The 25631-nt window shown below is 52.4% G+C and overlaps 2 protein-coding genes across 4 annotated transcripts; one reads left to right on the top strand and one right to left on the bottom strand.

The window, feature by feature from the left end:
* Positions 1–370: 370 nt before the first annotated feature.
* On the top strand, positions 371–6073 carry LOC146334249 (uncharacterized). Of its 3 annotated transcripts, none has more exons than XM_084824651.1 (3): positions 371–524; positions 2758–3764; positions 5466–6073. In XM_084824651.1, exon 2 carries the CDS (start codon positions 2789–2791, stop codon positions 3740–3742), a length of 954 nt encoding a protein of 317 aa, XP_084680777.1. In that variant the 5' UTR covers positions 371–524; positions 2758–2788; the 3' UTR covers positions 3743–3764; positions 5466–6073. The 3 variants fall into 3 exon arrangements, with proteins under 3 accessions (XP_084680777.1, XP_084680778.1, XP_084680779.1); XM_084824652.1 differs by having other exon boundaries at positions 384–524; positions 5560–6073; XM_084824653.1 differs by lacking the exon at positions 371–524 and having other exon boundaries at positions 2778–3764; positions 5454–6073.
* A 3181-nt stretch (positions 6074–9254) lies between these two features.
* On the bottom strand, positions 9255–22034 carry SNX15 (sorting nexin 15). The gene is made up of 8 exons (XM_084824817.1): positions 21801–22034; positions 21127–21162; positions 20143–20263; positions 17952–18067; positions 17486–17696; positions 15438–15602; positions 14498–14749; positions 9255–13457 (listed from the first exon to the last, which is right to left on the bottom strand). The coding sequence occupies exons 1-8, from the start codon at positions 21897–21899 to the stop codon at positions 13351–13353; spliced, it is 1107 nt and encodes a 368-aa protein (XP_084680943.1). The 5' UTR covers positions 21900–22034; the 3' UTR covers positions 9255–13350.
* Between the last annotated feature and the right edge of the window lie 3597 nt (positions 22035–25631).

Genomic DNA, 25631 nt, shown 5'->3' with positions numbered 1-25631 from the left:
GGATCTTGCCTTAAGACTGTAATGGCGAAACAGACGCGACGTTAAACGCGCGAATGCATCCCGTGTAACATTTTTGTAAAGGCAGTCGCGGGGAGGGGTCAGCAGGATCGGGGCCACGGTGGGCGGTAGGGAGATTTAACCCTCCCGCCGCCGCCCAGTGTTGCGGCCCACGGAAAATCTTCCGCTCCTTAGCTCCAGAGCCTTTGGCACGAGGACGCGAAACCCCGTCCGTTCACACGTGCAACAAGCGCCTCTGCGCCTTGGAGCGGAGCAAACGCGGCACCCGGACCGCGCGCCGCCAGGCGCCGGCGCTCCGCCTCCCTCCCCTGGAATGAATAGCTTAGGGGGCGGATTTGTCTGGCCCCCCTCTACTCACGTGATCCAGAAGGAGCCCAACATGGCGCAGTCCTAGGCAGCTTCATCCTCACTGAAGCCCAGGAGGGAGGTTGAGGCAAGGGGGGAGGGGGGCATTACACTGCATTGCATAGAATTGCATAGAGGAGACGCAGCCAGGAGCCCGGCCGGTGAGTGATCGGGGTCTGCTGGGCTGATCCAACGGGGGGGGGGGCTTTGCACGACCCCCAGCCCTCTCCCTGCCAGTCCAGAAACCAAAGCCTCGCACGTTTGCCCCCAAAGTGCGCCCTCCTCGCTCGCCCTTGGTCCTCAGCCCACCAGCAGGCTGCCATCCTTGCACCCTTCCGCATCGGGCCCCTCGGTCAGCCCCCCCCCCCCAACACCACCTTCCCTGGCCCCTGGAGAGGCTGAGCTCCGGCGGGGGGGGGGGAGAGAGAGAGCGGGGGCGACTCCAGAAAAATGAGTGGGCTGGAGCGAAGGCGAAGCCCCGTCCCGATTACAGGGGAGAGGAGGCGGGGATGTACATGAAGCCCTGCTAGGTAGGACTGACCTAGACCGAGACGCAGAGCTGGGTCATAATTTGGGGAGCAAACGGAGTGGGGGGGGGATGTTTCCAGAGAGTGCCTGCTGCCCCCTGGAGCCCGCCCCACGCTGAGCTCCCCATTCGAGCCAGGCTGCATTGGACCTAAGGCCTGCTTGGGCCAGTGTTTTGTTCCCACAGTGACCCACCAGCTGCCCCAATGAGAAACCCACAAGCCGGACAAATGTGCAACAGCACCCTCCTGCCCATGTTCCCCAGCAACTGGTATACATAGGCAGACTGCCTCTGGTACTGGAGGCAGCACATCGCCATCAGGACTAGTAGCCACGGATAGCCTTTTCCTCCAGGAATTTGGCTACCCCCCTCTCAGAGCCATCCAAATTGGATGCCATCGCTCCGTCTTGCGGAAGTGAATCCCAGAGATGAACTTTGTGCTGTGTGAAGATGTCCTTCCTTTTGTCTGTCCTGAATCTCCCACCCATCAGCATCATGACCCAATTTGGTCCTAGTATGATGGGAGGGGGAGAAAAATGTCTCCACATTCTCCACATCAGGCATCATTTTGTACACCTCTCTCATGTCTCCCCTGACCCTCCTTTTTTCCAAGCTCAACAATCCCAGTGGTTGTCACCTTCCCTCATAGGGGAGATGCGCCAGCCCCTTGGTAATTTGAGTTGCCCTTCTCGGGACTTTTCCCAACTCTACAGTATCGTTTTTTAGGTGTGGGAAGGCACTACAGGCAACCTGGCAAGAATGCTCCTTGGCCTGGCTTAGCTGGCCTCTGTCTAGCACTGTTAAGAAGGGTCCCGGACTGGTTGTGCCACCAGCCCTGAAACCCTCATGGTTTATCCCAGCTGTGAGGCCATCAGGGCTCCTGTCAGGCTTCACGAGGGGAGAGGGCAGGCTAGCTTTTTCAGGGTGCTTTTCTGCAGCAGTGGTAAGTTGGGAGCGGGGTGTGACAGCTCAGTGTGAGTTCACATGCTTTGCAAGCGGAAGATCCCAGGTCAATGGTCCAGGTCAGTAAGGGGAAACATGGTGGGACCGTTCAAAATTATGCCTGGTGTGGAGAAAGTGGACAGGGAGACATTTTTCTCCCGCTCTCTTAATACCAGAACCAAACTGGGTCATCCCATGAAGCCGATGGGTGGGAGACTCAGGACAGATGAAGGGAAGAGCTTCTTCACACGGTGCATCATTATGCTATGGGATGTGCTACCACAACACGTAGTGATGAGCACCAATTTGGATGGCTTTAAAAGAGGGCTGGACAAATTCCTGGAGGGAAGGCTATCAATGGCTACTAGTCCTGATGGCTATGTGCTTCCTCCAGTATCAGAGGCAGGATACCAGTTGTTGGGGAACATGGACGGGAGGGTGCTGTTGCATTCATGTCCTACTTGTGAGTTTCCCGCAGGCAGCTGGTTGGCAACTGTGAGCACAGAATTGGAGAGGTAGGTTTTTGGTCTGAACCAGCAGGGCCCTTCTGATATTCTAAGGATGCCACCCTATGCCTGTTTAGACAGAAAAAAGGGCACTCTCTCTATTTTCTCCTATCTAGCTACATCAGGACTACACAAGACTTTTTCATCCTAAACCTGAAGGTTGGTTGGAGAGTGAAGCCCTTCTGTGAAGGGAATCTAGGCCCATAGGAAACTGCCTTATGCTGAATCAGAGCTTGAGTCCATGTAGCCCAGTATGGTCGATACTGACTGGCAGGATCGAACCCGGGACCTTCTGCCTGCAAAGCAGGGGCTCTACCACTTAGCTACGGGCTCTCCCAGGGAAATACGGGTGGGTAGGTAATAGGAGTCTGTGTGTGTGTTTCTTTGGGCTACCCTCTTTCCCCTCTGTTTTCCTCCAAGTGAGTCCTGGCAGGGGGCCCCCGGTATCACCATGGTGAAGATCTTCGTGGGGGGCCTGTCTCCCGTCGTCACAGCCGAGGAGCTGAGGAAGCTCTTTGAGCAGTATGGGCAGGTGAACGAGTGCGACATCTTGAAGAACTTCGCTTTTGTGCACATGGAGAAAGAAGACGAGGCACACCAGGCCATCAGCGCCTTGCACAAGAGCGAGTTTTACGGGGCCCACCTAACCGTGGAGTATGCCACCTCCAAGATCCGCAATGCCACCAAAATCTATGTGGGCAACGTCTCAGCCAAAGCCACCACCTCCCAGATCCGGCAGCTCTTCGAGCGCTTCGGCAAAGTGGTGGAGTGCGACATTGTGAAGAACTACGCTTTCGTCCACATGGCCAAAGAGCGGGAAGCCATGGACGCCATCTTGAACCTGAACGACACCCCTCTGGAGGACCAGAAAATCTTCGTCACCCTCTCCAAGAGCAACAGCTCCCTCCGGGCTGCCAAGGGGGCTGCTGTGGCCACCCCGCCGCCCACAGCCCCAAGTTACTACTTTTCCCGGGGGCGTATCCCTGCTCCGGCCCCGGCCTACACCCCATACTGTCCCCGGGCATGGTATGACAGAGAATACTGCGACCGCTACTCCTACGAGCTCTACGACCGGGCCCGAGCAGCCTATGACCGGGCCTTGCCTCCCCCCCCTCCCCCAGCCGCCTATAGGGAAAGGAGCCCTGTGGGCAGGCGGACAGCTACCCCCACCGCCGTCGTGACCCAGTACACTGACCCTTATGCTGCTGCAGCTGCTGCTGCGGCCGCCGCCACTGCGGCCGCCAACCAGACATACAGCCAAGCCTACAGCCAGCCTGGGTATGCAGCTGCAGCTGCCGCAGCCGCCACATACTCCCAGTACAGCATTGGCACGGCCTATAATGTGGCAGAATACTACGAGAGGTACGCCAGCGCCTATGCCGCCCAATACGCCCAGAGCTTCTGAGGGTGTTGCGTCCCTTCCAGCAGTAAGTGTCCAGAGATCCTTGTTTGTGTGGGTTGTGTGGGGCGTAGACGCAGGAGCTGGGGGCGGGCAGAAGCGTTGCTGGTGGAGGAGGGCCTGAATGCTCCTGGTTGGAGGGCTTCAGCTGTACAGTGCATCCCCACACACATCTCTGTCCACCTGATGTTGGTGGGAAAAAAATTATTGGGAGAAGGGATAAATAGCCAGCAATGCAACGAATGTCCCAGCTCTCTGCTGGAGTGAGGTACCTCAGGCTGCTGGCCAAATCCAGCCCTCCAGGGTTCCTCAGAGAGCTACGCCCCTTTCCCCGGGTCCCGTCTTCTTTCTCCCAACCAAAAGTCATTTGGCGGTTTCCCGTCTTTTCTGCATTCCCGCCACCCCCCTCTAAAAGGTTGAAATGCCTCTGGCAGTAAGAGCCTGAAACTAGAAGATGCTGGTATTCTTGTGTTTAGACCTCGCCCCTTTTGTCTTTGACTCCACCCACCACTAGAATGTGGGCCCCCAAGAGCTTCTTGAAATTTCATCCGCCCCTCCGCCTGAAAGAAGTTCAGCACCCCTGCTCTAACTTTTATCCCGCCATTCGCCCAAGCTGGAGCTATGCGCAAATGGCCTCCCAGAATTCTCCATCCTATTTGTGGGCAGAGAAATTGGGGGGACAGTCTCACTGAATTTCTCCTAGGGGACAAGAAATTCTCCAGCAGTTTCTCACAGACAGGGCTCACTATTGGCAGAGGTTGCCTCACAGGCCCTTTCTTTTTCCCTCAGGGTTTTTGGTTTGTTGCACTGCTCCTGCAGGTGGCAACAGCATCAACTGTGTTGAGGCTTCCACTCTTCCGAGGCAGAATTTCGAATGTCTTTTGCTGGTATTTTTGAGCTAATCACTGCGAGGGGGCTGAGGGGGCTGCGTGTGTTTTCTCTCTCCGTTGCACATCTTTCCGTTGCTCTGCAGCCTCCCAGGCCACCTGCACTTCCTGAACTGAGAAAGCCCCATGGGAGGAATTGCCTCAGGATGTCTTCCTCACCACGGCTTTAGCTGAAGTGTGGGAAGCTGAGGAGGCTGCAGGCTGCCACAGAGATTACTGTACAATGAATCTCTGTACACTCCATGGCCACCTCATAAGTAAATTAAGCTCCGTGGCCACCTCGTAAGTTAAAGTAATCACAAGAACCCCAAACCTAACCCATGAGAATTTCTCCGAAATTTCTTCTCCTTTGAATTTCTTTTCGAAAGCCATTTCTTTTCCATCAAATTGAATGAGGATGGTCGAAAAAAATGTGGGAGAAATGTTTGGCATAGCACTAGTTCAGGCAACTTAAGGAAGGCTCCTGGGTTCTCCCTCTCCCTGCTTTTTATCCTCACAACAACCCTGCGAGGTAGGTTAGGCTGAGAGATGTTAGCCGGCCTGATGTCACCCAGGGCATTTTGTGGCTCAGCAGCCATTTGGACACAGTTTCTAGTCCCACTAACCTAAGCCAAAAAAAAGGCTGGCATTTAGTTTTGTCGTTTGGGCCCTGCCCCGGTTCACTTTGGCCCTGCACACAACCAGATGTGGCCCCTGAGAGTTTCTCTGAAACGGGATACAACTCCCAGGCTGGAAGGGGTTTCCACCCTGCTGTATTGTCCCCAGCCTGTGTGTATGTATATGCGTGGTGTGGATATACATATATGACTGCACACACCTGAACTGTGTAGATTTCTTTGCAGGTTCCTCCCAGGCAGCGCCGGAGCAGTGTCTCTGAGGCCCTTTGCTGAGCACACTCTAACCTGCACTGACATTTTCCTTCGGCTTCCTTCCAAGGTTGGTGATGCGGCATTTTTGGGTTTTGCCTCCCCTCCCCTCCCGTCCCCTCCCCTCCCCTCCCCTTTCTCTTCCTCCCCTCTTCCCTTGTTTTTTTTTTTCCGTTTCGATCCGGTCGTTACCCAAAACCACCCCCTGCCTCGAAGAGCCGTCGTCTGCCTCGCCAACCCCGCCGTGCGAATCCGTGATGCCGCCGAAGACGGTTTTGCTTGTAGAAACCTGTCCGGTGTTTCCGAACTCTTTCCTCGTGCCCCGAGCCGCCGGCATTTGCAAACCTCCGCACCGTCTGCTCGCTGATTCTTTGCTTGCTCCATGTCTTTGCGTGCCGAGTTCTGATCCCTGCAGCCGAGTCACTGGGCTCCATAGCCAGGGAGGCTTCCTTTGCTTTGCTGTATTCCTGGGTACTCTATTTTATTTTATTTTTTGCCTTTGTACAACTGGTCAACAGTTTGTTCTTGCCGTGGCAACTTGTTCACTTTTTATTTTTCCAATGTTGATTAAATGGCTTTTACAGAACCTCTCGCGTCTCGTTGTAAAATCAGCGTCGCTTTAATTATATCTCCGTCCTCTGCCCCCCCCCCCGCCCTCCCGATCTGACCTCGCCTCTGCCTTCTCCGCCCCTCTTTCTGCATGGGGGAATCGGCCACTTCGACCTCCTGTGATTTCGTCTCTGGCGTTCGTACCGCATTCCTGCCTCGGTTAACTTCCTCCCCTCCCTGTGCTTTGCATAAAGAGCAGCATCTCCTCCTGTCTCTCTGTCCCTCTTGGCACTGCCACTAACTCCATTCCAAGACAGTTAGGGAACCCTTGCAAAACCTGAAGCCGTGGTCTTGTGCCAATTCTGGATTCCGCCTCTTCGGCTGTGCCTTTTAAAAACACGGGGCTGGCTAACGCACAGCCTGTGCCGAGCGTCGGATGTTTTTTTAATGCTGTCTTTTTCCCCATTGACTCTCTCTTTCTGTGGACAGCTGTTTCTGGAAGGAGCAAAGGGATCTGGGAAGCCCCCCAGAAGCAGGCAAAGCTGACCCTGAAGCAACGCCACGCCATCTGTTTCTGCCCACCGGCCTGCTGATGAGACCGTGAAGCTTCTCCATGCAACCTCTGAGTGAACATCCAGCGTCTTCCCCTACCCTTCTCTCTTGCTCTTAGGGCAGGCACTGGAAAGAGATGTGTGGTGGGTGGGAGGTCAGTGGGTGTTTCTTCCAGGCCGGTCCCTGGAAGGGAATTGTCCCTGTAGGATTCTTGCTTGTCTATATTGTGACATGTTTTTTCTTTGCCCCCCCCCCCCCCCGCAAAGTAGAGCAAGGGCGGGCAACCATGATCTGGTGGAGTGGCCAGATGACACCCCTCCCCCGCCCTCCATGGGCCATATGACATCACCCCCTGACATAATTTGTTTCCCTGCGGCCATGTCGCAAGGATGATCCCCGCCCAATGCAGCTCCCAGGAATCGATTTCCCCTGCCCCATGCCTTCTTCTGTGGGGAGAGGACATGGAACAGATGAAGCCACTACCCCTCCATGTCGCATGTTCTCTCCAACCTGCAATCTAGTTATCTCCAGATGTCTTGGACTACAACTCCCAAGCATTCCTGACCATTGGCCATGCTGATTGGGACTCATGGTAGATGAAGTCTTGGTTAGCTTGAAACAAAAGGAGGGTAAGGGGAGACATGAGAGAGGTCTACAGAATTATGCCTGGTGTGGAGAAAGTGGAGACAGAGACATTTTTCTCCCTCTCTCATAGCACTAGAACCCAGCGGGGTCACCCCATGAAGCTGATTGGTGGGAGATTCAGGACAGAGAAAAGGAAGGACATCTTCACACAGTGTGTAGTTAAACTATGGAATTCGCTACCACAGGATGCAGTGATGGCCACCAATTTGGATGGCTTTAAAAGGGGGTTGGACAAATTCCTAGAGGAAAAGGCTATCCATGGCTCCTAGTCCTGATGGCTCTGTGCTACCTCCAGAACCAGAGTCAGTGAGCCTCTGTACACCATTTGCTGGGGAACATGGGCGGGAGGGTGCTGTTGCGCTCGTGCCCTGCTTGTGGGTTCCTGGTCAACAGCTGGTTGACCACTGTGAACAGAATGCTGGACTAGGTGGACCCGTGGTCTGATGCAGCAGGGCTCTTCCGATGTTCTTATGCCAAGTGCTGTACCACTGAGCTACAGGCCCTCTGAAACAGGCTAACTGAAGGCTAGCAGGCAACCTTTTGGGGCCATAGGCACATTCGGCAATTGGAGAAGCTGTCTTGGGCACCACCACAAAATGGCTGCCATGGGAGGCATGGCAAAGGACAAGTCACCTGCCCAAAAGACTGGCAGAGGAAGAGTCTGAGCCCCAACACACTGAACGACTCCTTTGAACCCACAGTTTTCAGCTGCGACAGAAACCTCTTTTTACCAGCAGCGGGTAAGAAAATGTGTTCATTAAAAAGGAAAGTGGGAAATGTTGGGCACCTTGTTGGCTGCCATGTGAGGTGTCCAGGGGGTGCACGAGTGCTCACGGGCACATTTGCTTACCTCTGGTCTAGCAGAGAGCAGGGCACTAGGACATCCGAGTGGTGGTTTCTCGGCACACACACACGCCCCGGTCGCATTGATGCTGTTGCTGCGGGGACATTTTCTGGGGAAACTTTGGAAGCTGCCTCAGCCTGGGTCAGACGCTTTTGTGTCCAGCGAGCTGGTGGCAGCTCTCACGGGTTGTGGGCAGCGAAGGCCCTTTCCGTCGCTGCCACCTGATCTTCTTTTAACGGGAGATGCTTGGGATTGAACCTGAGACCTTCTGCGTGCCAAGCGGGTGCTGTGCCGCTGCTCTGCCTTCTCTCCTGTGTGCACACTCAGCTCGGGCCCTCTCGCCGTCCACCAGGACCAAACACTTGCTTTGCCTCTGGGCCTCGGAGACGCAACGCCAGCTGGCCGCCTCCCGGTCCCGCCCTGGTTCGTTTTCAATCCTCCCGCCACTCCCCTCCCGCCCTGCTCCCTTCCTCAGTGATGTGCGGCCAGGGGAACTGAGCTGTCCGCTGACGGAATCCCTGTGAGCAGGACTGGATTCGAACGGGAGGCCTTGTGTGTGGAAGCCAGCAGGGTGAGGTCGGCGAGGTCAGCACTCTGTCCTGTCCGATTGCGGGTGATCCTGAGGGCTGGGCCAGACGCTGGGCGCCCCGCAGCCCAGGGATCCCCCAGATGACCACCCAAGAGATACAGTTGATAGGGGCAGGCAAGCCGGCCGGAGGGCAGCACCCACAGTGCCGTGTTTATGCCGCAGCTCACGGGGGTGCAGTTGCTCTCCGGAGCGTCCTCGCTTCCTTAGTATTTTTTAAAGGATTGTATCTAACGAGGGGCTAGCCAGCCCAGAATTTACATGGTTCCAGATGGCTCGTTTTATTATTTGTACTTTAAAAATACATTCTCCTCTTCTGCAACAAAATGGTGCTACTTCCCAAGCAAATGTAGTTGGCATAAAGGCGGCGGAAGCCAACTCCCATTTCTTCTCGCAGTTGTGATGGTGCTATGGCTTAAGGGATGCAAAACTGCACATGCTCAGAGTATTTCTTTATATAGTAGCAAACAGTTTTGCTTGTTTTTTTTACTCTTAACGGATTTTATTATTTTATTACATTATTTTTAATTTTTTAATTTTTAATTTAATTTAATTTGCGTTTTTATTATTTCATTTTACTTTATTTTTTGTCCGTCTCTCAAGGCAGCCCATGACCATTAAGTAGACCGATACAGTAATAAAACAATTAAAATTGCATTAAAGCAACAAACACCAGCAATAAAACATCTGGCTTGTTTCTGGCTGGGTCAGGCTTGGCTTTCCTTCTGTATGGCCCTAATTCTTTAACTCTGCCTGCAGCGTCAGTCTGGGACCTTAAGGCAGAGTGGGCAACCTACAGCTCTCGGCTTAATTTCAAAAGTCCTCTGCGAGCAATTAGTTCAGACGTCTAGCAAGAGCAATCTGTCCCTCCTGCTAGCCAAGAGGGAAAAGAGGGTGGAAGCAGGGCCAGCCCTCCCATGAGACAGGGTGAAGCCCTCACCTCAGGTGGTAGATCAGGAGGGATAGTGCCGCCCATCCCTCTTCCACTATCAGGAGGACAGCCTGCTGGGGGAGGCATAGAGAGGGAGGCAGCAGTCCTGCCTCTGGCAGTGTGTCCTCTTGCACCACCAGTGGGTGGCAGAGAGAGAGAAAGAAAGAGGATGCCCTGTTCACTTTGAGCTGTGATGCCACCCATCACTGGTTTCAGCCCTTCCCATGGAAACCCCCCCCCCAACTGATTGCCCTCTCAAGGGAATGTGGCCCCCAACAGAAAACAGGTTCCCCGTCCCTGCTTTAAGAGAATAGGTAAGCAAGGAGATGGCAGGGGTAAGAAAAGCAAGAGGCTTCCTTTCTGCTTATATAGTTTCATGGCAGGGGTCCCCAACCCTCTGGGATTGGTGGGCACATTTGGAATTTTGAGTGGGTGCTCTCATAAAATGGCTGCCAAAGGGCCACCTTGCCTATGGGCAAAATGATGGTCACGGCCGGTCATAGAACACTCGTTTCCCAGAAGGCAAACTGGTAAGAAGCAAAGAAAAGTCACTTGCCCAAGAACGGAAGTCCACGGCAGAAGTGGGGTCTGAGCTACTAAATGCAGAACCGCACCATTTGAACCCAAAAGGAAGATGGTGTGGGGGCGGGGGAGAGCGCTGTTTTGTGGCATGCTGGTCTCCCCATTTTTAATAATTTAAAATTCTTGAGAAGATGGAAATCAGGCGTGGCAGGGAGTCTGGGCAGGCACCGAGAGGTGCCTGTGGGCACGTTGGCACCCACAGCCACCATGTTGGTGACCCCTGTTCTGTGTGGTTTCCTTCCCTCAAAGGGATGACCACATGAGGTACTTCTGTGGGCTGTTGGGTTTGCTTGGAGTTATCTGGACTGTGCTGGGTTAACTTTCAGTAGGGAACATTTTCTGGCCTCGGTTACATCTCCACATGGCAAAGCAGATGGTGAGTGGGGTTATCTGCTCCACTTGCCTGCCCCCCTGCTCTCCCTCCCTCACACTCACACTCACACACACACACTCACACTCTTTCTTACTTTACCCCATTGGAGCCAGTTGCCACACAAGTGGTGATTTGGGTCGGGGGGTGTCACAGTGTGCGAAGAGAGGTGAACAAGGATATAAGCCATTGCTCTCAGGCAGGGGCCTCGGACGTCTGGCCCCAATCTGGTTTTGCACAGTTGAGTTCACTTGAACCAACCGAGACTAATTGGAACAAAAACTGCAAGTACAGCAATGAGAAAACTGCAAGGAAGTGTGTTTCCCGCAGGAAGCAAACTAAAGAAAGGTTTGCTTGAAGAAGTGTTTGAGGGATGTTTTTCTGAAGGAGTTTTGAAACAAGTTATTAACCGGTGACGTTAAATATATATAAAAAAATATTCATCCTTAGCCATATTTTTGTGAAATGCTTCGATAGTGACTTCTAGGGTTCCTTGTGCTTTCTGCACTTGTTTGCTGTCCTGCTGCTGAAAAGACAGAAAGGACGGCAGAACGATGCGCCTTAAACCCCAGGATGGGAGAAACCAGGTCAGCTGCAGCTGAGCAAAGTCATCGGAAGAACACTGGAGACTGCATTGGCCCCAGCATGCCCTTTGTCCATCCAGCCCAGTAGCGTCGTTTTTGACCCAGAGGGGTCCAGACAGAGAAGGGTCTTTCCCATCAGCTGCTAACTGATTCTTCTAACCTGAGATGGGGGGAATAGAACCTGGGGCCAATGGAGGCTGGTGGATCCGCTCCAGGTTTCAGTCTGAACTCTAAAGGAGCTGACCTTGGACAGCTACTTCAGCGGTCTGACTGAAACCCAGAGCGGCTTGAATGCCCCACTGACATCAGAGCCACCAACCTCCCCTGCCTGAGCCCTTCTGCACGCAAAGCTGCACTCTTCCACTCAGCTGTGCTCCTGTTGACTAATATAGGAACATAGCCCAGTATTATCTGCTCTGGACGGCAGCGGTGCTGAAGCCCTTTCAGCCAGCAGGTGAGCTCCGTTGGAGTCCGCTGGGAGAGCTGAAGAGCTGGATGGTGGAGCACACGACTGGTCTCGGGTGACGAGATGGTGTGGTGGGGGGCACAGGGATGAAAAGGGGCCTGATTTTCTGCACTCCGCTGAGGTGTCCCAGGAAAAGCACCCCTCAAAGGTCCAAAGTCCTCCCCAAGCGCTGCCTAAACTCTTTTGAGGTGGCTGGAGGAGAGCGTGTGGCCCAAGGTGCCCCGCGAGTGCTGAAGACGTTCAAGCATCGTTAAAAAAAAAAATCCAGTTCAGACTTGCGGGGTGTGTGTGTGTTTTTCCTGTTTCCCTTGGTCACTGGTGGAGAAATAGACCCTGATATGGTTCTCTTGCTCATAACTCAAAGGAGCATCGGAAGCTGCTTTATCAAAGGAACATGGGAAGCTGGTCAGACCCTTGGCCCATCTAGTCCAGTACAGCCAACACTGACCGGCAGCAAAGGCTCTCCAGGGTTTCAGGCAGGCATATTTCCAGCCCTATCTGGAGATGCCAGGAATCGAACCCAGGACCTTCTGCGTGCAAAGTGGGGGCTCAACCATGGAGACCCTGCCCTCATGTTACAAGGACGGAGCAATTCTTGTGATGTGGGGGCTTGGAACTGGTCTTTCCTGATTTGTGGAGTAAACTGCTCCATTTTTTGCAGGGTCGGGAAAAAGCCTAGGAGGAGGTTTCCAGACTGGGTGCTGTCAGTCCCCAAAATAAGTGGGCATGGACCTGGTTCACGTTGCAACAACCCAGGGTGACACACATTCTTTCCCTCCCCAACAGTGTCTGTTTGCCCACAGCTCAGGGAGAGAACTTATAAACACATGGCCTTTTTGCAAAGCCTCTTAGGGCACAATCCTATGGCCACTAGTCAGCGGCTAGACAGCCATAGGATAGATCGGTTCCCTGAGAACCGACCCCCACCCACTCCTGCACTGCCTCGTACGCAGCGTGGATCGGCCCCGCGCTCCACGCTTGTAAGAGTTCCAGGGGGCAGGCCGGGGCAGGGAGGGCGGAAGTGCCTTTCCGACGCTTCCTGTGCATTGTCTGGCATCTGCCCCTCACTCCGACTTCCCACAGCTAGACAGCCGAAATCGGCTGTCTAGCCATGAATGCAGGGTGGCTGAAGCACAGAGGCGACAATTCCCCATGGCAACCTGCGTCTTCACCTGCCTCTCACTCCAGCCCAAACAACAGTGGTGGTGAGAAGGAAGAGCAGGAGACGCCACGGCCCACTTGCTCCCTGGCTCCCCGCCTGCCAAGCAAGCAAGTGGCAGCCATGATGAGGAACAGAAGCAAGAGCTGCTGGGGACTGCGGCAGGGTGAAGGCGGACTCACGGAGGGAGGGGACCCAGTGGGGGCTCCCCAGAACATGGCACTGGCACTATTCCCGATCTAAGCTTAGTGGTGGGGAGGAGTCCTCTGTGCCCTCCCCATGTTGAGGTTTGGGGTCGCCCAACTCTGGAACCTGTGAGTGACCGAGACCCGGCCACCCACCAAACAGCAAAGAGCCCCGAAGCCAAAGCGGTGAGCATCATCTGAAAGAAGATTTACAAACGTGTATTTTACAGGGTGGATTGAATGCCCAGCATACGTGGGGTGCAAGGACCGTGAAGTTGAGCTCCCCAATCCACTTCAGCCAGCCAATGCCAGGATGAGGCCGCTGGCAGCTGAAGAGGCAGGCGGCTATTCCGCTGACGGCCAACAGATGCCCATGGCGGGTCGCAGGCGTCTGTCTGTCAGCTTCGGTCACAGCTGTAGGTGCTTCAGATGTTGCTGAAAGATTTCCTCAGCTCTCTGTAGGTACTCTGCCGTCTTCTTCTTCACAGCCTCCCTGCGGGCCACGTCTGGGTCCCCTGAAAGAAGAAAGACATATGCGATCTTGCCATAATTTTGCTTGCTGCACGTGGCCCCTTTTTGTGGCTGTCCCTGACCCATGCAGCCCTCCGAACAAACAAAGGGAAGCCTGATTTGAGCCATCCCCAACAGCAACTAGAAGGCCTCCCCAACCTTTTTTGGGTCAATGGGCATGTTCAGAATTTTGAGGGATGGTTACGGGCACTCTCACAAAATGGCTGCCATGAGGGGGGTGCGCTTGCCCAACCACAAATTGGCTGCCATCGTGGGCACGGCGAACTGGTGAGGCTATTAAAAAAAACAACTCGCCCCAAAACAAGTGCCAGGCAAAGGTGGGAGCGGAGCTCCGAAACACAAAACTACTCTGCTGAGCCCTCACTTTTCTGGACAAAAGGATGAGGCTCAGAGTCAAGTAACTTGGCCATGAATGCCATGTGAGGCCTCGAAGCATTCTGGGAAATAAAGATGGAGCTGAAGGCCAGAGCCTCACTTTACAGCACCTCAGCCTCCCAGCTATTTTTTCTTAAATTAAAAGCTATCTAAAATAATATAAAAATCAGGAGGAGCAGGTAGCCTAGCCGGTACTAAGAAGGCTGTATCCGGGTTCAGTATCCACCATGCTGGAGACCCCAGGCCTAGACTGAAATTGCTCTGCTATCGAGGGAAAACCAGGAGACATGGCTCTTCTTTATTACTGCGTTTATATCCCACTTTCTTTCCCCTTGCAAGGAACCCAAGGCGGCTGACGTGATCCTCCTCCTCTCCATTTTATCCTCGTAACAACACGCCGTGAGGTGGGTTGGGCTGAGAGTCTGTGACGGGCCCAAAGTCACCCAGTGAGCTTCCATGGCCGAGTGGGGACTAAAACACGGATCTCCCGGTCCAACGCTTTCGCCACTACTCCACACTGGCCCTTGCTTGGACAAGCCCCACACTCAGGGGTCAAGCTGCACTACCCTGGCCCCCAGCCCCTCTGCATGGGGAGAAGACAGAGGCCCAGCCGTCCGAATCATCCAGGGGCGTTTGCAGCCCAGGTTACCTTGCAGCCCCTGGAGCAATAAGTCCACGCCGCTGCGGTAGCCGCAGAAAGCTGCTTTGTAGTCCTCGGTCGCTTCACTCTCCAAGGCCTGCCTGATGCGCTCCGTGGCCAGGGGCAAGTACCCACCGGGGTCTGCCGTGGCTGCTGCTTCCTCGGCTACCTGCCCCACTCCTGCACTGGGGGGAGACCCATGGACCACAGCAGCAAGAACAGCCAGCTCTTCCCCATGGGAGACGCTCGCAGCACCAGAAGCTAAGCAACAAAGGAAAAGTCTGATGAAAGGACGAGCCACTGTCTTTCTCTGCCTCCCCCCCTCGCTCCCCCAAACACACTCCTGGCCAGTTCATGAGCAACGGCTTGATAGGAACAGCGTGGGGACAGCACAGGAGGGGGGGAAACCTGAAAAGCATGGCGTTCCCTAGCAGTCACGTGGCGGTAAATGCGGAAATGCCTCATGACCGTCCTCATCGCCACGCTCCCAGAGAGATTCCAAACTCGCAGGCAACTGGGTTGATCCGGATCAACAAACCAGTTCTAGTTTCCACGTCCACCAGGAGGAGCAGGTCTTTTGCCCGTCAAATGGGTCTCAATTGCCCACTCCAAGCCACCCCAAAATACCTGGCAATACAACAGGGAACAAAATATTGCTCCTTGGAAAAGTCATTTCCCCCCAGCTGCCGTGAGGCTTGCAGCTAAACGAAGAGGGAGCAGGGAAGTCGGGCAGGGGGGCAGATAACATCAGCGTCCCTGCTCATAAAGAAGTATCAGGGCCGCGTCTTGGAGAGCCCAGGCTCCACGCCACCACTGTCCCCCAGGTATCTCCTCACTTTCCCAAGCCAAATTGGGCCAGTGCCCACAACTATGGAGGGACCCACACTTGGCTTCCTGCCCCCTATGTTACACCAGCTGCCCCACCACTGGTGCCCGCCAACCCACCTACCTTCCTTGGAGAAGGGGTCAAAGAGTGCTAACTCCTGGACTGACAAGAGGCAGCGGGGAGGCGACCCCAGGCACTTCTCCTCCTCCTCCTCTTCTTCCCCGACAAAGGCAAAGAGTGCGTCCAGGGCCTCGTCCTCATCCGACTCCGTGGGTAGGAAGGCCCCCCCTGTGCCAAGGGGATTCGGTTAGGGTAAGGGACGAGGGGAGGGACCACAGGCTTCTCACTATCATTGTGAGAAGCCTCCCTCCTCTTCCTCATCGTGGCTCCCGCTTGCTTGCTTGGCAGGCAGGCAGAGAGCCAGGGAGCAAGTGGGCCGTGGCATCTCCCGCTCCTCCTCCTCGCCACCTCCAAGTCTGGGCCAGAGTGAGAGGCAGGTGAGCAAGCAGGTTGCAATGGGGAAGAGGAGGAGCAGATCCAGGGGGCTGGGGTGTAGGCCCTCGACATGTGCCCAACCAAGCCTACCCTTGATGCCGGCCCTGCCCATGGGCCCAGGCCTAGCAACGCCCCTGCCTCCATCCCTGCGATTCCTGGACAGTGGCTACGAGGAAGAGGGCCTTTTCTGCTGAGGCACCCCAGTTGTGGGCTTCCCAGAAAGGTTTAGTTGGTGTTGTGCTTGTTTCAGCACCAGGTGAAGACCTTTTAATTCTCCGGGGCATTTTAGTTTGTTTTTAATCTAGTGCTGTATTTTAAATCTCTTGCTGCTGGCTTCTGTTTGATTATTTAATTTTGATACTGTCCTTTTAAACGTTTATTGCGTTTTTTCTATATTTTATTTGTTTCGTATTTTATTGTTTTCATTGTTGTGAAACGCCCAGAGAGCTTCGGCTATTGGGAAGTATAAAAATGGAATAAATAAGTCCCCTCCCCACTCGAAGCTCAAAGTTCCTGCTGTGCTTAAGACCGAAGCTCTCCCCTTTAAGGGTCTTGAGACCCTTAAGACTGATGCTCACCCCTTCAGGTAGTGGATTCCGGAGCGGCCAAATCCATCTGAACTAGCAAACCCCATGCAAAACGGCCAAGGAGAACAGGAACCAAAATACCAGAGCCATTGTCCCAAATGAGGAACCCAGTCGTCCTAGCTCCAGGCCTCACATACTTTGGGTGGGGTGAGGGGCTGTGTAACCAGCACCAGAGGGGCACGTGTGCTGTTTCGGGTACAAATATAAAGGAAGGAACAAGGCAAGCCTTCCGCTGGGGGTTGGAAGAAGGAATTGGCCATGGACACTGGGCAAGTCCCCTCTGGAACTTAAAAAGGATCCTTTGGGAGGGAGCGGGGAGATTTGGGCTCAGAGAATGTGTGCCCAGAACACACGCTCCTGACTTTGGATCCTAGGTAAAAGAGAAGGGAACCAAATGTACCATGACCAAATCCAGTTGGAGCTGCTGTTGCCAGAACTGGGCCACATGGGTGAAGCTGGAGGAGGATAGAAAGAAGTGGGGGACGATTCCTTTTTTCTGTCCTACCCAGCTTCTCCCCAGCCCATACACACATAGGGCTATATGAGAATTTCATTTCAGTTTGCAAATCATTTGAAAATGCCCCTTTCACAACCCCAAATGTAAACAGGAGTGCACATTTTTGGAAAATGTTTGCAAAGGCCCAAACGTAAGTTCGCAAAATGCACTCTTTTAAAAACACACAATTTTTGAAAAAAAGTACCACTCAAAGTGTGTATTTTTAAAATATGCAGAACTTGAAAAATGCATGGCTTTTGAAAACCATCTGAAAAATGTGCACTTTTCCCATTCGAATGAACCGAAAAGCAGGTTGCAAACAAGAACAGGAGTGAGCCAAAGCAAGCTTTGAAGTAAGATTCGGAGAATTTCAGCAAGCTCAAGCAGCCTTGGTTCTCTCATCACACACACACTTTTTGTTGTTGTTGACAAGTCCCAACTTGTGTTAGGAAATTGGCAAGGATGCACGTGAGCATCTGCAGAGTGCCTTTCTCTCAGTCATGGAGATAACAGGTGTTTCACACAAACTGAACAGGAGAGAAACTGGAACCCCACCCCTCTCGTTTTTGAAAACAAGCAACAGAAAGCCGTACCTCTTTCCTCCCTTTCGGGCTCCGAGCCACATTCTTGGCTTGTGGTCTCCGCAGCTCCACACGAGCCCTGCTTCCACTCTGGGAGTCCCTGCTCCGCGACAGATCCCAGCGCATCTTCCCCTGGTTCAACTCCTTCCGACGGCACCGGGATCAGAGGGGGAGGCAGGGACAGCAGGCCAGAGCTCTGTGAGGGGCTCGTTCCCTCCCCACCCTACAAGACAGAAGCAGCAGCAGCAAAATGGGTCCAGAGGTCAAAATATCAGGGTGAAACCTGGATCCTCCCATCCAGGGACTAGGGCAAGATGTGAGCCCAGCTCCACTTCTGCAGCCAGGGATGGGACCCAGCAGTCACAGCGAAAGGGGGTGAAATCCCCAGCCCCTCTAAGGATGCACACTGGGGCCGCCTGGGAGGAGACCAGCATCCCGGGAACCTCTCAGCGCCCTCCCACCCGAACGACCGGAATACCCGGAAGAATTCCTTGAGCTGAGGGCTGTTGTTCAAAGCAGGGATGTGGACCGTGAAACGCAGCATGACTTCGGCTGCCTTGCGCCGCTCCTCGATCACCTCAGGATCAAAACGGCCTGCAGGGAGGAACAGCTTTGCATCAAACGAGGATTGCCCCCACCATCTTTGCATATGCGCCGGTGGTAAATTTTGAAGCGCAGGAATTTATCACGACAGTGTGTACATAGAATCATAGAAAAGTAGAGTTGGAAGGGGCCTCTAAGACCATCGAGTCCAACCCCCAAGCAACAGCGCAGACCAGCACCAGTACACACCAGCACAGACCATGATACCCAATTTATTAGGATCAGCAGGACTGCGATCCCTTGCCTCGTCACCACTGAACTCACTGGCGCTGACTCCTGACGGCAGAGGTTCAGCTAGTACAACACTGAGCTTTAATCCAGGGGTGGGAATCTCAGCCTTGGGGGTCAAATCCGGCCCTCTAGGATGGCCACACCCTTTCCCCCAGCCACAAATGGTTTGGTGGTTTCACAGCTTTGGTGCAGTTTTCCCCCCATTCTAAAAGGCTGAAAGGCCTCACCAAAGGGTTTGTCGCTGGCAGTGAGAGCTGTGAGCTACAATACGCTGGTATTGAGCTTCTCGGAGCTTCTCAGAAAGTGAATCTGGCCCACAGACTGGAAGAGGTTCCCCACCCCTGCTTTAACTGAAGATCTGCAGCTAGCTGAAATGCTTCAGCTTGTAATTATTATTATTAGAGATGCAGACAATCTTGCAAAGACGTGTTACCATCTAAATTGCTCGTGTTAGGTAGGAAACCCACCCAAGAAAATGAAAGGACCATCCAGACTCTGCTCAATTATTGTTTTCCTCATTCCTCCCAACTTCCTCTGTGCTAATCTCTCCCAAACAATAATAAAATTTGAAAGCCTCGTTATCACCTCATTCACTTAAAGTCCTGGAGCTTCTCTCCCCTAGATTTCCACTACACTCTGATACACACACACATTTCCAGGAGGCCGCAACTTTTCCATCCTGGCAAAAATTCATTGAACCCTCAACCCCCAGCCAGAGACCTCCAAAGATGCACTCAGTGCCTTCTTCCTTTTGGGGAGCCATCTGTTCCAGCACCCTGTCTCCAACAGTGGTCAGCAGATGTCTGTGGAAAGTTTCCAGGAAAGTCCCAGGCAATGCAGGAGAGGAATTTATTTTTTGGCTGCAGTGCTCCAATTGTGCAACTCCATTGCCAAGGAAGTTTGCCTGGCACTTTCAGTCACCAGGAAAGGCTTTTTAAAAACAAAAAATCTCCCAGGCCTTTTAAGTGTTTAAGGATGCAATTGTATGCATGTTTAGACAGAAAAAAGTCCTACAATTCCAAGGACTATAGGACTCTTTTCTGTCTAAACATGCATAGGTTTGCACCCTAAAATACCTTTTGATAATTCATTCCTAACTTTGGTTTTATTGCTGTTTGGACTTGTTATTTTTCCTTATTGCATTTAATATATCGTTAGCTGCCCCAGAATCAATAAGAACATAAAAAGAGCCCTGCTGGATCAGACCGAGGGTCCATCTAGTCCAGCCTTCTGGTCACACAGCCAGCTGCCCACAGGAAACCCACAAACAGGACAGGAGTGCAACGGCACCCTCCCGCCCATGTTCCCCAGCAACTGGTGTAGCTCTGATACTGGAGGCAGCCATCAGGACCAGTAGCCATTGGTAGCCTCCTCCTCCAGGAATTTGCCTAACCCCCTTTTAAAGCCATCCAAATTGGTGGCCATCGCTACATCTTCTGGTAGCGAATTTCATCCAAATGATGAAGGACTATACCAAAATCCTTTTGGTATAAAGGTATATTTGGTATTTGGTATATCCTTTGTTTAAAAGGACATTTAAATCCTTAAATGGAAATTAAAAAAAATAATTTAATTTGACAACGGACAACTCCTGCTCTTTGTGCCAGCATTTAGTATTTGGCAGGAACATGGGCATCCCTTTGGGCTACTGTGGCCAACAAGCCCCAACAAGAACAAGCCTTCATAAAGGCCAGCAAAACAGTCGCTCAGGAGGGGCCACACAGCCCGTACCCCTCCAAAACGATCCAGGTACGGCATCAGCGAGGTCAGGCATTGTTGGGGACTCAAACGTTGGCTGGGAGTGGCCCTCCTCCCGCCCAACCCCAGCCTCTCACCAAACACTTGGGCCTTGGGGAAGGAGGGGAAGTCCTCCAGGCGCCGGAAGAGGTTGCGGTGAATGTAGGCCAGGTCTCCATGCAGCTTCTTGAAGTCGCTGTACCGTTTCCAGACCACAATCTGTAGGACGGAACAGAGGTGAGAGAGGCCGCTAGAACCATTGTGGTACCCGCCCCTTCGCAGGACATAGGCAGCTGGTCCATCCCAACTCAGACCACCGGTCTATCTTGTCTGCACCGACTGGCAGCAGCTTTTCTGGGTTTCAGCCCTACCTGGAGATGCCAGGGATTGAACCTGGGACCGTTGCATGCAAAGCAACTGCTCTACCCACTGAGCTATGGTTCCCTCCCCTTCCAAGAGAGAATGCCTCCAGAAATACCCCTCCGCCGCCACCACCACTCCATCCCTTTGCAGAGTCAACCTGTTTGACGAGTCCCACCTACATCCCCCTCTTTGGCAATTCTTCCCAGGCATTTGGCAGCACATGACGAGTTTTAATCGGTCCTGGATGTGTCTTTAGTTATGACCAACTGTTCAAAGTTGTTTTTAGTTATATGATGTTTGTGTATATTGTCTGTGTGCTGTTATGTAAATGGCTTTTCAACTTTGTATCTTGTGTTTTAATGTTTTGATTTCTATAAACTGCCCAGAGATATGGGGTGGTATAGAAATGCAATAAATAATAATAAATAATAAAACAACTGGTGCACAAACCCATTCCTGTTTACTATATTTATATCTCGCCTCTAAGGGTACGTCTGTCCCCCACTTCTATTTTGCACCCAGCTCTCGTTGGCGGCCCTTGGGGATCTAGTAAAAAACAAAGTTGATCCCTGAAGCCTGAGATCTGCCCACCTGGGATGTACATAGCACTGACCTCTTTGGAGGAACAGAGGAATACAAATGAAATTTTTCACATATATTTTCTGAGCGGGCTGGTGATGAATGGGCCTCCCTCTCTCCCTGCCACGCACTGGACATACCTCTTTGATATCTTCTGGATTCACCTTTGACACAAACTGGAAAGAAGAAGAAAAGTGACCGGTCAAGAACGAGCCATGGGTCTCCGGGGCCTGCAAGGGCGTGGCAGAAGATCCTTCCCCCTTTCCGTTCTTCTCGACTGCAACGTGCCCCCTGCCAGCCCGTGCTCCCTTCCCACGCACGCCACCCCCCAGGGGTGGTGCATCACCCAAAATATCAGTGAACCACCTCATCTTTCCGGGGTCTGCCCGCAAAGGTGGCCTGAAAATAATTCTAAATAGATCAGTAAAATAAAGATCGCATCTGTTCCACGTTCCGAGAGGCCCGACAGGGCTCCTGCCCAGGTGCAGAGGACGCGCAGCCCTGCCAAGGCGCGACTGCTCAGCCAAGAGCCCCCGAGGTCAGCCAGGCTTGCTCCCAGGTAAGCCAGAGCACGCAAAGGGTCGCACCCCTAAAGTATTTCACCCAAGAGGGGCTGACTAGAGGCGGGTGCCGCCGCCCGCGTGACCCTGCGCAGGTGGCACTCTGCACGTGCCCAGAGGCTCGAGCGTGGTTCGGTTTCTCCCCATGCTCCGGGCGCCAGGGTGGGCCAGGGCCGAGCCCCGGCTCAGATCTTCGCCCCCGCGCCCCTGCTGCAAGGCCGAGCGGGGTGGGGTCCCTGCAGCGCCCTCCTCACCTGGGCGGTGACCCTGTACTCGGTGTAGCCCTTGGGGTGGCTGCGGGGGTCGCTGACCGTGTAATGCCGCCGGCGCTCCTCCTTGGCCCGGCGGGACATCCCGCCGCCCCCGGAGCCGTCGCGGCCCCTTTCGATCCAGGGCTGCCGCGGGCCAGCCGCGCCGGCCGGACAGTCGTCCGCGCCCGGGCTCCCCCTCCGCGCCGGGGAGCGTCCGCACAGGGCCCGGCCGGGCGCGCGCTCCGGGCGCGCGTGCACGAAATAAAGAGTCACGAAGCGGGAGGGAGGAGGGAGGAAGAGGAGGTGCTGGAGGGCGGGGATCGCTGGCCCCACGCAGTTTACTTGCAGCTGAGCGTTCTGCTTTGGGCGCATGGGGCTCAATAAGGAGTGGGATGGTTGCCTTACAAAAAAGGGAAAGGGAAAGGGAAAGGGAAAGGGGCGGGCAGGGAAGGGAGGGAAAGAGAGAGCTCTAGCGTTCCCTTTCAGTTTCCATAATCCTAGGCTAACAATATTAGCAAAACTGGGGCAGGCAGGATGAGGAAGAGGAAGGCGCACCCCTGTGCTTTTCAAGGCGCTTTCGGTTTTCTTCCTCTTTTTCTTTCTCGCTTGCTCTCCTCTCCGGGCTCGCGTTCCTCTGCATCTAGCTATCGCCCTTCCTGCCCCTCCGTTTTCCCTCTGTTCATTCTCATGCCTTTTTCCCTCTATTTTTATTTTTGTTTGTTTGTTTATTTCAAATTTAACAAAAAAAATATTTTATTTATTTATTAAATTTATTAATCGCCTGTCTGGCCGGTCACCCAGCCACTCTGAGCGATGTACAAAATGTATAATTAAAACAATGAAATACACTATATTTCTAAAAATACCCTAACCTACCCCAAATGCCTGCCTGAACAACCATGTTTTTAATGCGCGGTGGAAGTTTATTAAAGAGGGGGCATGGCGGAGTTCCATTCTCTATTCATTCTCTATTCATTTTTTCATTCTCATTCCCCTTTCCTCCCGTATTATCTGCCATTTTCATTTTCTCTTTTTCTTCCAGGACAAAGTTCCAGGGTGCTCTAATTGGGGGTGTGAGGCTCCCGCAGTGGCTTGTGCAACAGGGGGGAAATCCTCTTTTTCTCTCTCTCCCCAACCCCTTTCAAATTTTCAGCACCAGACCTAGGTCCTGGCCCAGGAGCAGGCACGCTAAAGACAAGCATACACAGAGTACAGTAATGATGATAATGACAAATTGTACTCTGAGCGTGCGCAGACTTCCTGCCCTTCATTCTTGAGTAACCTCAGTCACTTGAAAGGTTGTCGCAGAGAGGAAGGCCAGGATCTCTTCTCGATCATCCCAGAGTACAGGACACGGAATAATGGGCTCAACTTACAGGAAGCCAGATTCCGGCTGAACATCGGGAGAAACTTCCTGACTGTTAGCAGTACGACAATGGAACCGAGTACCTGGGGAGGCGGTGGGCTCTCCCACACCGGAGGCATTCAAGACGAGGGTGGACAGCCATCTGTCAGGGATGCTCTGACTTGGATTCCTGTGTTGAGCAGGGCTTGGACTCGATGGTCTTATAGGCCCCTTCCAACCCCATTCTATGATTCTATGATTGTCACCTGCACACCCACAACTGTGGGAAGAGGGAATTTCAGCAGGTGTCACTTGCATGACAAAGAACACTTGCTCAAATGTCCCTTTTCTACAGAAGGAGAAGTGCCTCTTTTGCATCTGCCTACCTTAGTTAGACAGGATTACAATGGATCATCAAGTCACCCACCACACATGGATGCTCGATGTGTGTTTTTTTCAGGAAAAAACTTTTTTTTCTCATTTTTCCCAAGGACTGTTTTTGTTTGTTTTTCTGAAAAATTGGAAAAATTGAACAGCTTTGGATTATGAAATATTTTCTTTTAGAATTTAAGACAAAGTATTTATATATTGTTACCCAGCCTTTCCTGCCCGCAAAATGATTTCTAAAAACTATGTAATAAGAACACTTTTCTAGAAAGACTAGAGATGTAAAATGCCTGGAAATAATCAAACCATGGGGGAAATTATTTGCTTGAATTCTCTCTGTAAGATTTCCAGCATAGTTAGCTCTTTCATTCCGTATTAAAATTATTGATCTAAAGTATATTTTACTGATAGACATTTATGCTCAGTTTCCCAACATGTGAGCAGAGTCACCATTGTGCATTCTTGGCAGTAAATGTGCATTCTTGGCAGCTTGGGTTTTGTTCTATAGAGTCCTGTGTTTCTGATGCTGTAGCAGTCATTTAATGTTGTTCTAATCTATTCAGACCATAATTACAAATTTGCTAATTTTTCTTTTTAAAGTTTAAAAATATAATGATGTTATGAACGAAATAAGTCATACATAAAATACCTTTAGGCACAGAAATGCTGCTTTATGTTCCTAAAGCAGCCCTCCCCAACCTGGTGCCCTCTGGATGTTTTGGACTACAGTGCCCAGCATTCCTGACCATTGGCCATGCTGCCTGGTGACTTTAGATCTGTAAAGAGCACTAAAAAAAAAAGTATTGCTTATTTTTCAAATTTACCAAAATTTTCACTTTTCCAGAAAAAAAATACCCAACAACATTTTTTTCCATGGCCTCAAAGTTTCAGGAAATTTTATATCTCTTGCTCGATGTCAGGGGTCTCCACCCTTTTTTGGAACAGTGAGCATTCTCACAAGATGGCTGCCATGGGGGGAGGGGCTTACCCATTCATAACATAGTTCCCAGGGTGGGCGTGGCTGATCACAAAACTCTTTTTCCGGGGGACGAGCTCATGAGGCTCAAAGACAAGTAACATAGCCAAGAAATCGAGAAACACACAAATAAGAACAGAAGAGCCGTACTGGATCAGACCAAGGGTCTATCTAGTCCAGCATTCTGTTCACACAGTGGCCAACCAGCTGCCCATGGGAAACCCGCAGCAGGACAGGAGTGCAACAGCACCCTCCCGCCCATGTTCCCCAGCAACTGGTGCACATAGCCATACTGCCTCTGAGACTGGAGGTAGCATAGAGCCATCAGGACTAGTAGCCATTGATAGCTTTCTCCTCCAGGAACAAACACACATTTTCGAGCGTGATTCAGCTGCCTTAGACAGCTGATTTGGGGTGTCATGCAAAAGCAGCAAATTATTTATTATTTAATGTATTAATTATTATTGTCTTTTTACTGCCAGGATGGGGGAGAGGTGCTTGTAGGGTTTTTTCCTAAGGGCCCCAAACACCTTGACTGGCTTTAAGTACTACTATGCCCCTTGCTGGGGGTGGGGTGAGGGGTAGCTAATATGGTACAGGAAATTATGTGGGGTAGGGAAACAACTGGGGGTACACAGAGAACTGTGGATGGGGGAAAATGTGCAGGATTACATCAGACTTATTGTGTAATCCTAAACATGTTTCATCAGAGCTAAGTCATACTGAATTCAATGGGATTTACTGACCTGTATGTAGGACTGGAATCTTAATGTTTAATAAATGTGCTCAGAGCTGCAACCTGTCTCATCCACCCTGAAGACAGTCCGAAAATCAGAATTGTGGTAAAAAGATGTAACCTAATGCCATTGTATGTGCCTTAAGCAGGCGCAGCATTGTAAGAGCTGTGCATGCCTGGAATGGGCGGACAGTAACCCTAAGATAAAGTAGCCAGGCAAACCGCTGGCAACCAATCAAAAGTAACACGCTGGCTGAGGAATGCAAGCTAAGTGATAAAACTGTAGTGCGGGGTTGCCCAGGGTCGACTCTGCTTTTGAGCGTGAGCTCCTTTGTCAAACTGTTTGCAAACAATAAAATCGAGTTGGACCCAGCCTGCAGTTGACTCTCC

The sequence above is a fragment of the Heloderma suspectum genome, chromosome 17 (genome assembly GCF_057233095.1).
Source record: "Heloderma suspectum isolate Gila_16-S chromosome 17, 16-S_ref, whole genome shotgun sequence".
Lineage (NCBI taxonomy): Eukaryota > Metazoa > Chordata > Lepidosauria > Squamata > Helodermatidae > Heloderma > Heloderma suspectum.
Note: the sequence above shows the minus strand (reverse complement) of the source record. Positions and strands in the feature narration are given on the sequence as shown.

Coding starts and splice junctions, on each gene's coding strand:
- LOC146334249 (XM_084824651.1), top strand. CDS start 2,789: ATGGTGAAGATCTTCGTGGGGGGCCTGTCTCCCGTCGTCACAGCCGAG.
- SNX15 (XM_084824817.1), bottom strand. CDS start 21,899: ATGTCCCGCCGGGCCAAGGAGGAGCGCCGGCGGCATTACACGGTCAGC. Junction 20,264..21,126: donor ATCCAGAAGATATCAAAGAG/GTATGTCCAGTG, acceptor TCCGTCCTACAG/ATTGTGGTCTGGAAACGGTA. Junction 17,697..17,951: donor AGCTCAAGGAATTCTTCCGG/GTATTCCGGTCG, acceptor TCTGTCTTGTAG/GGTGGGGAGGGAACGAGCCC.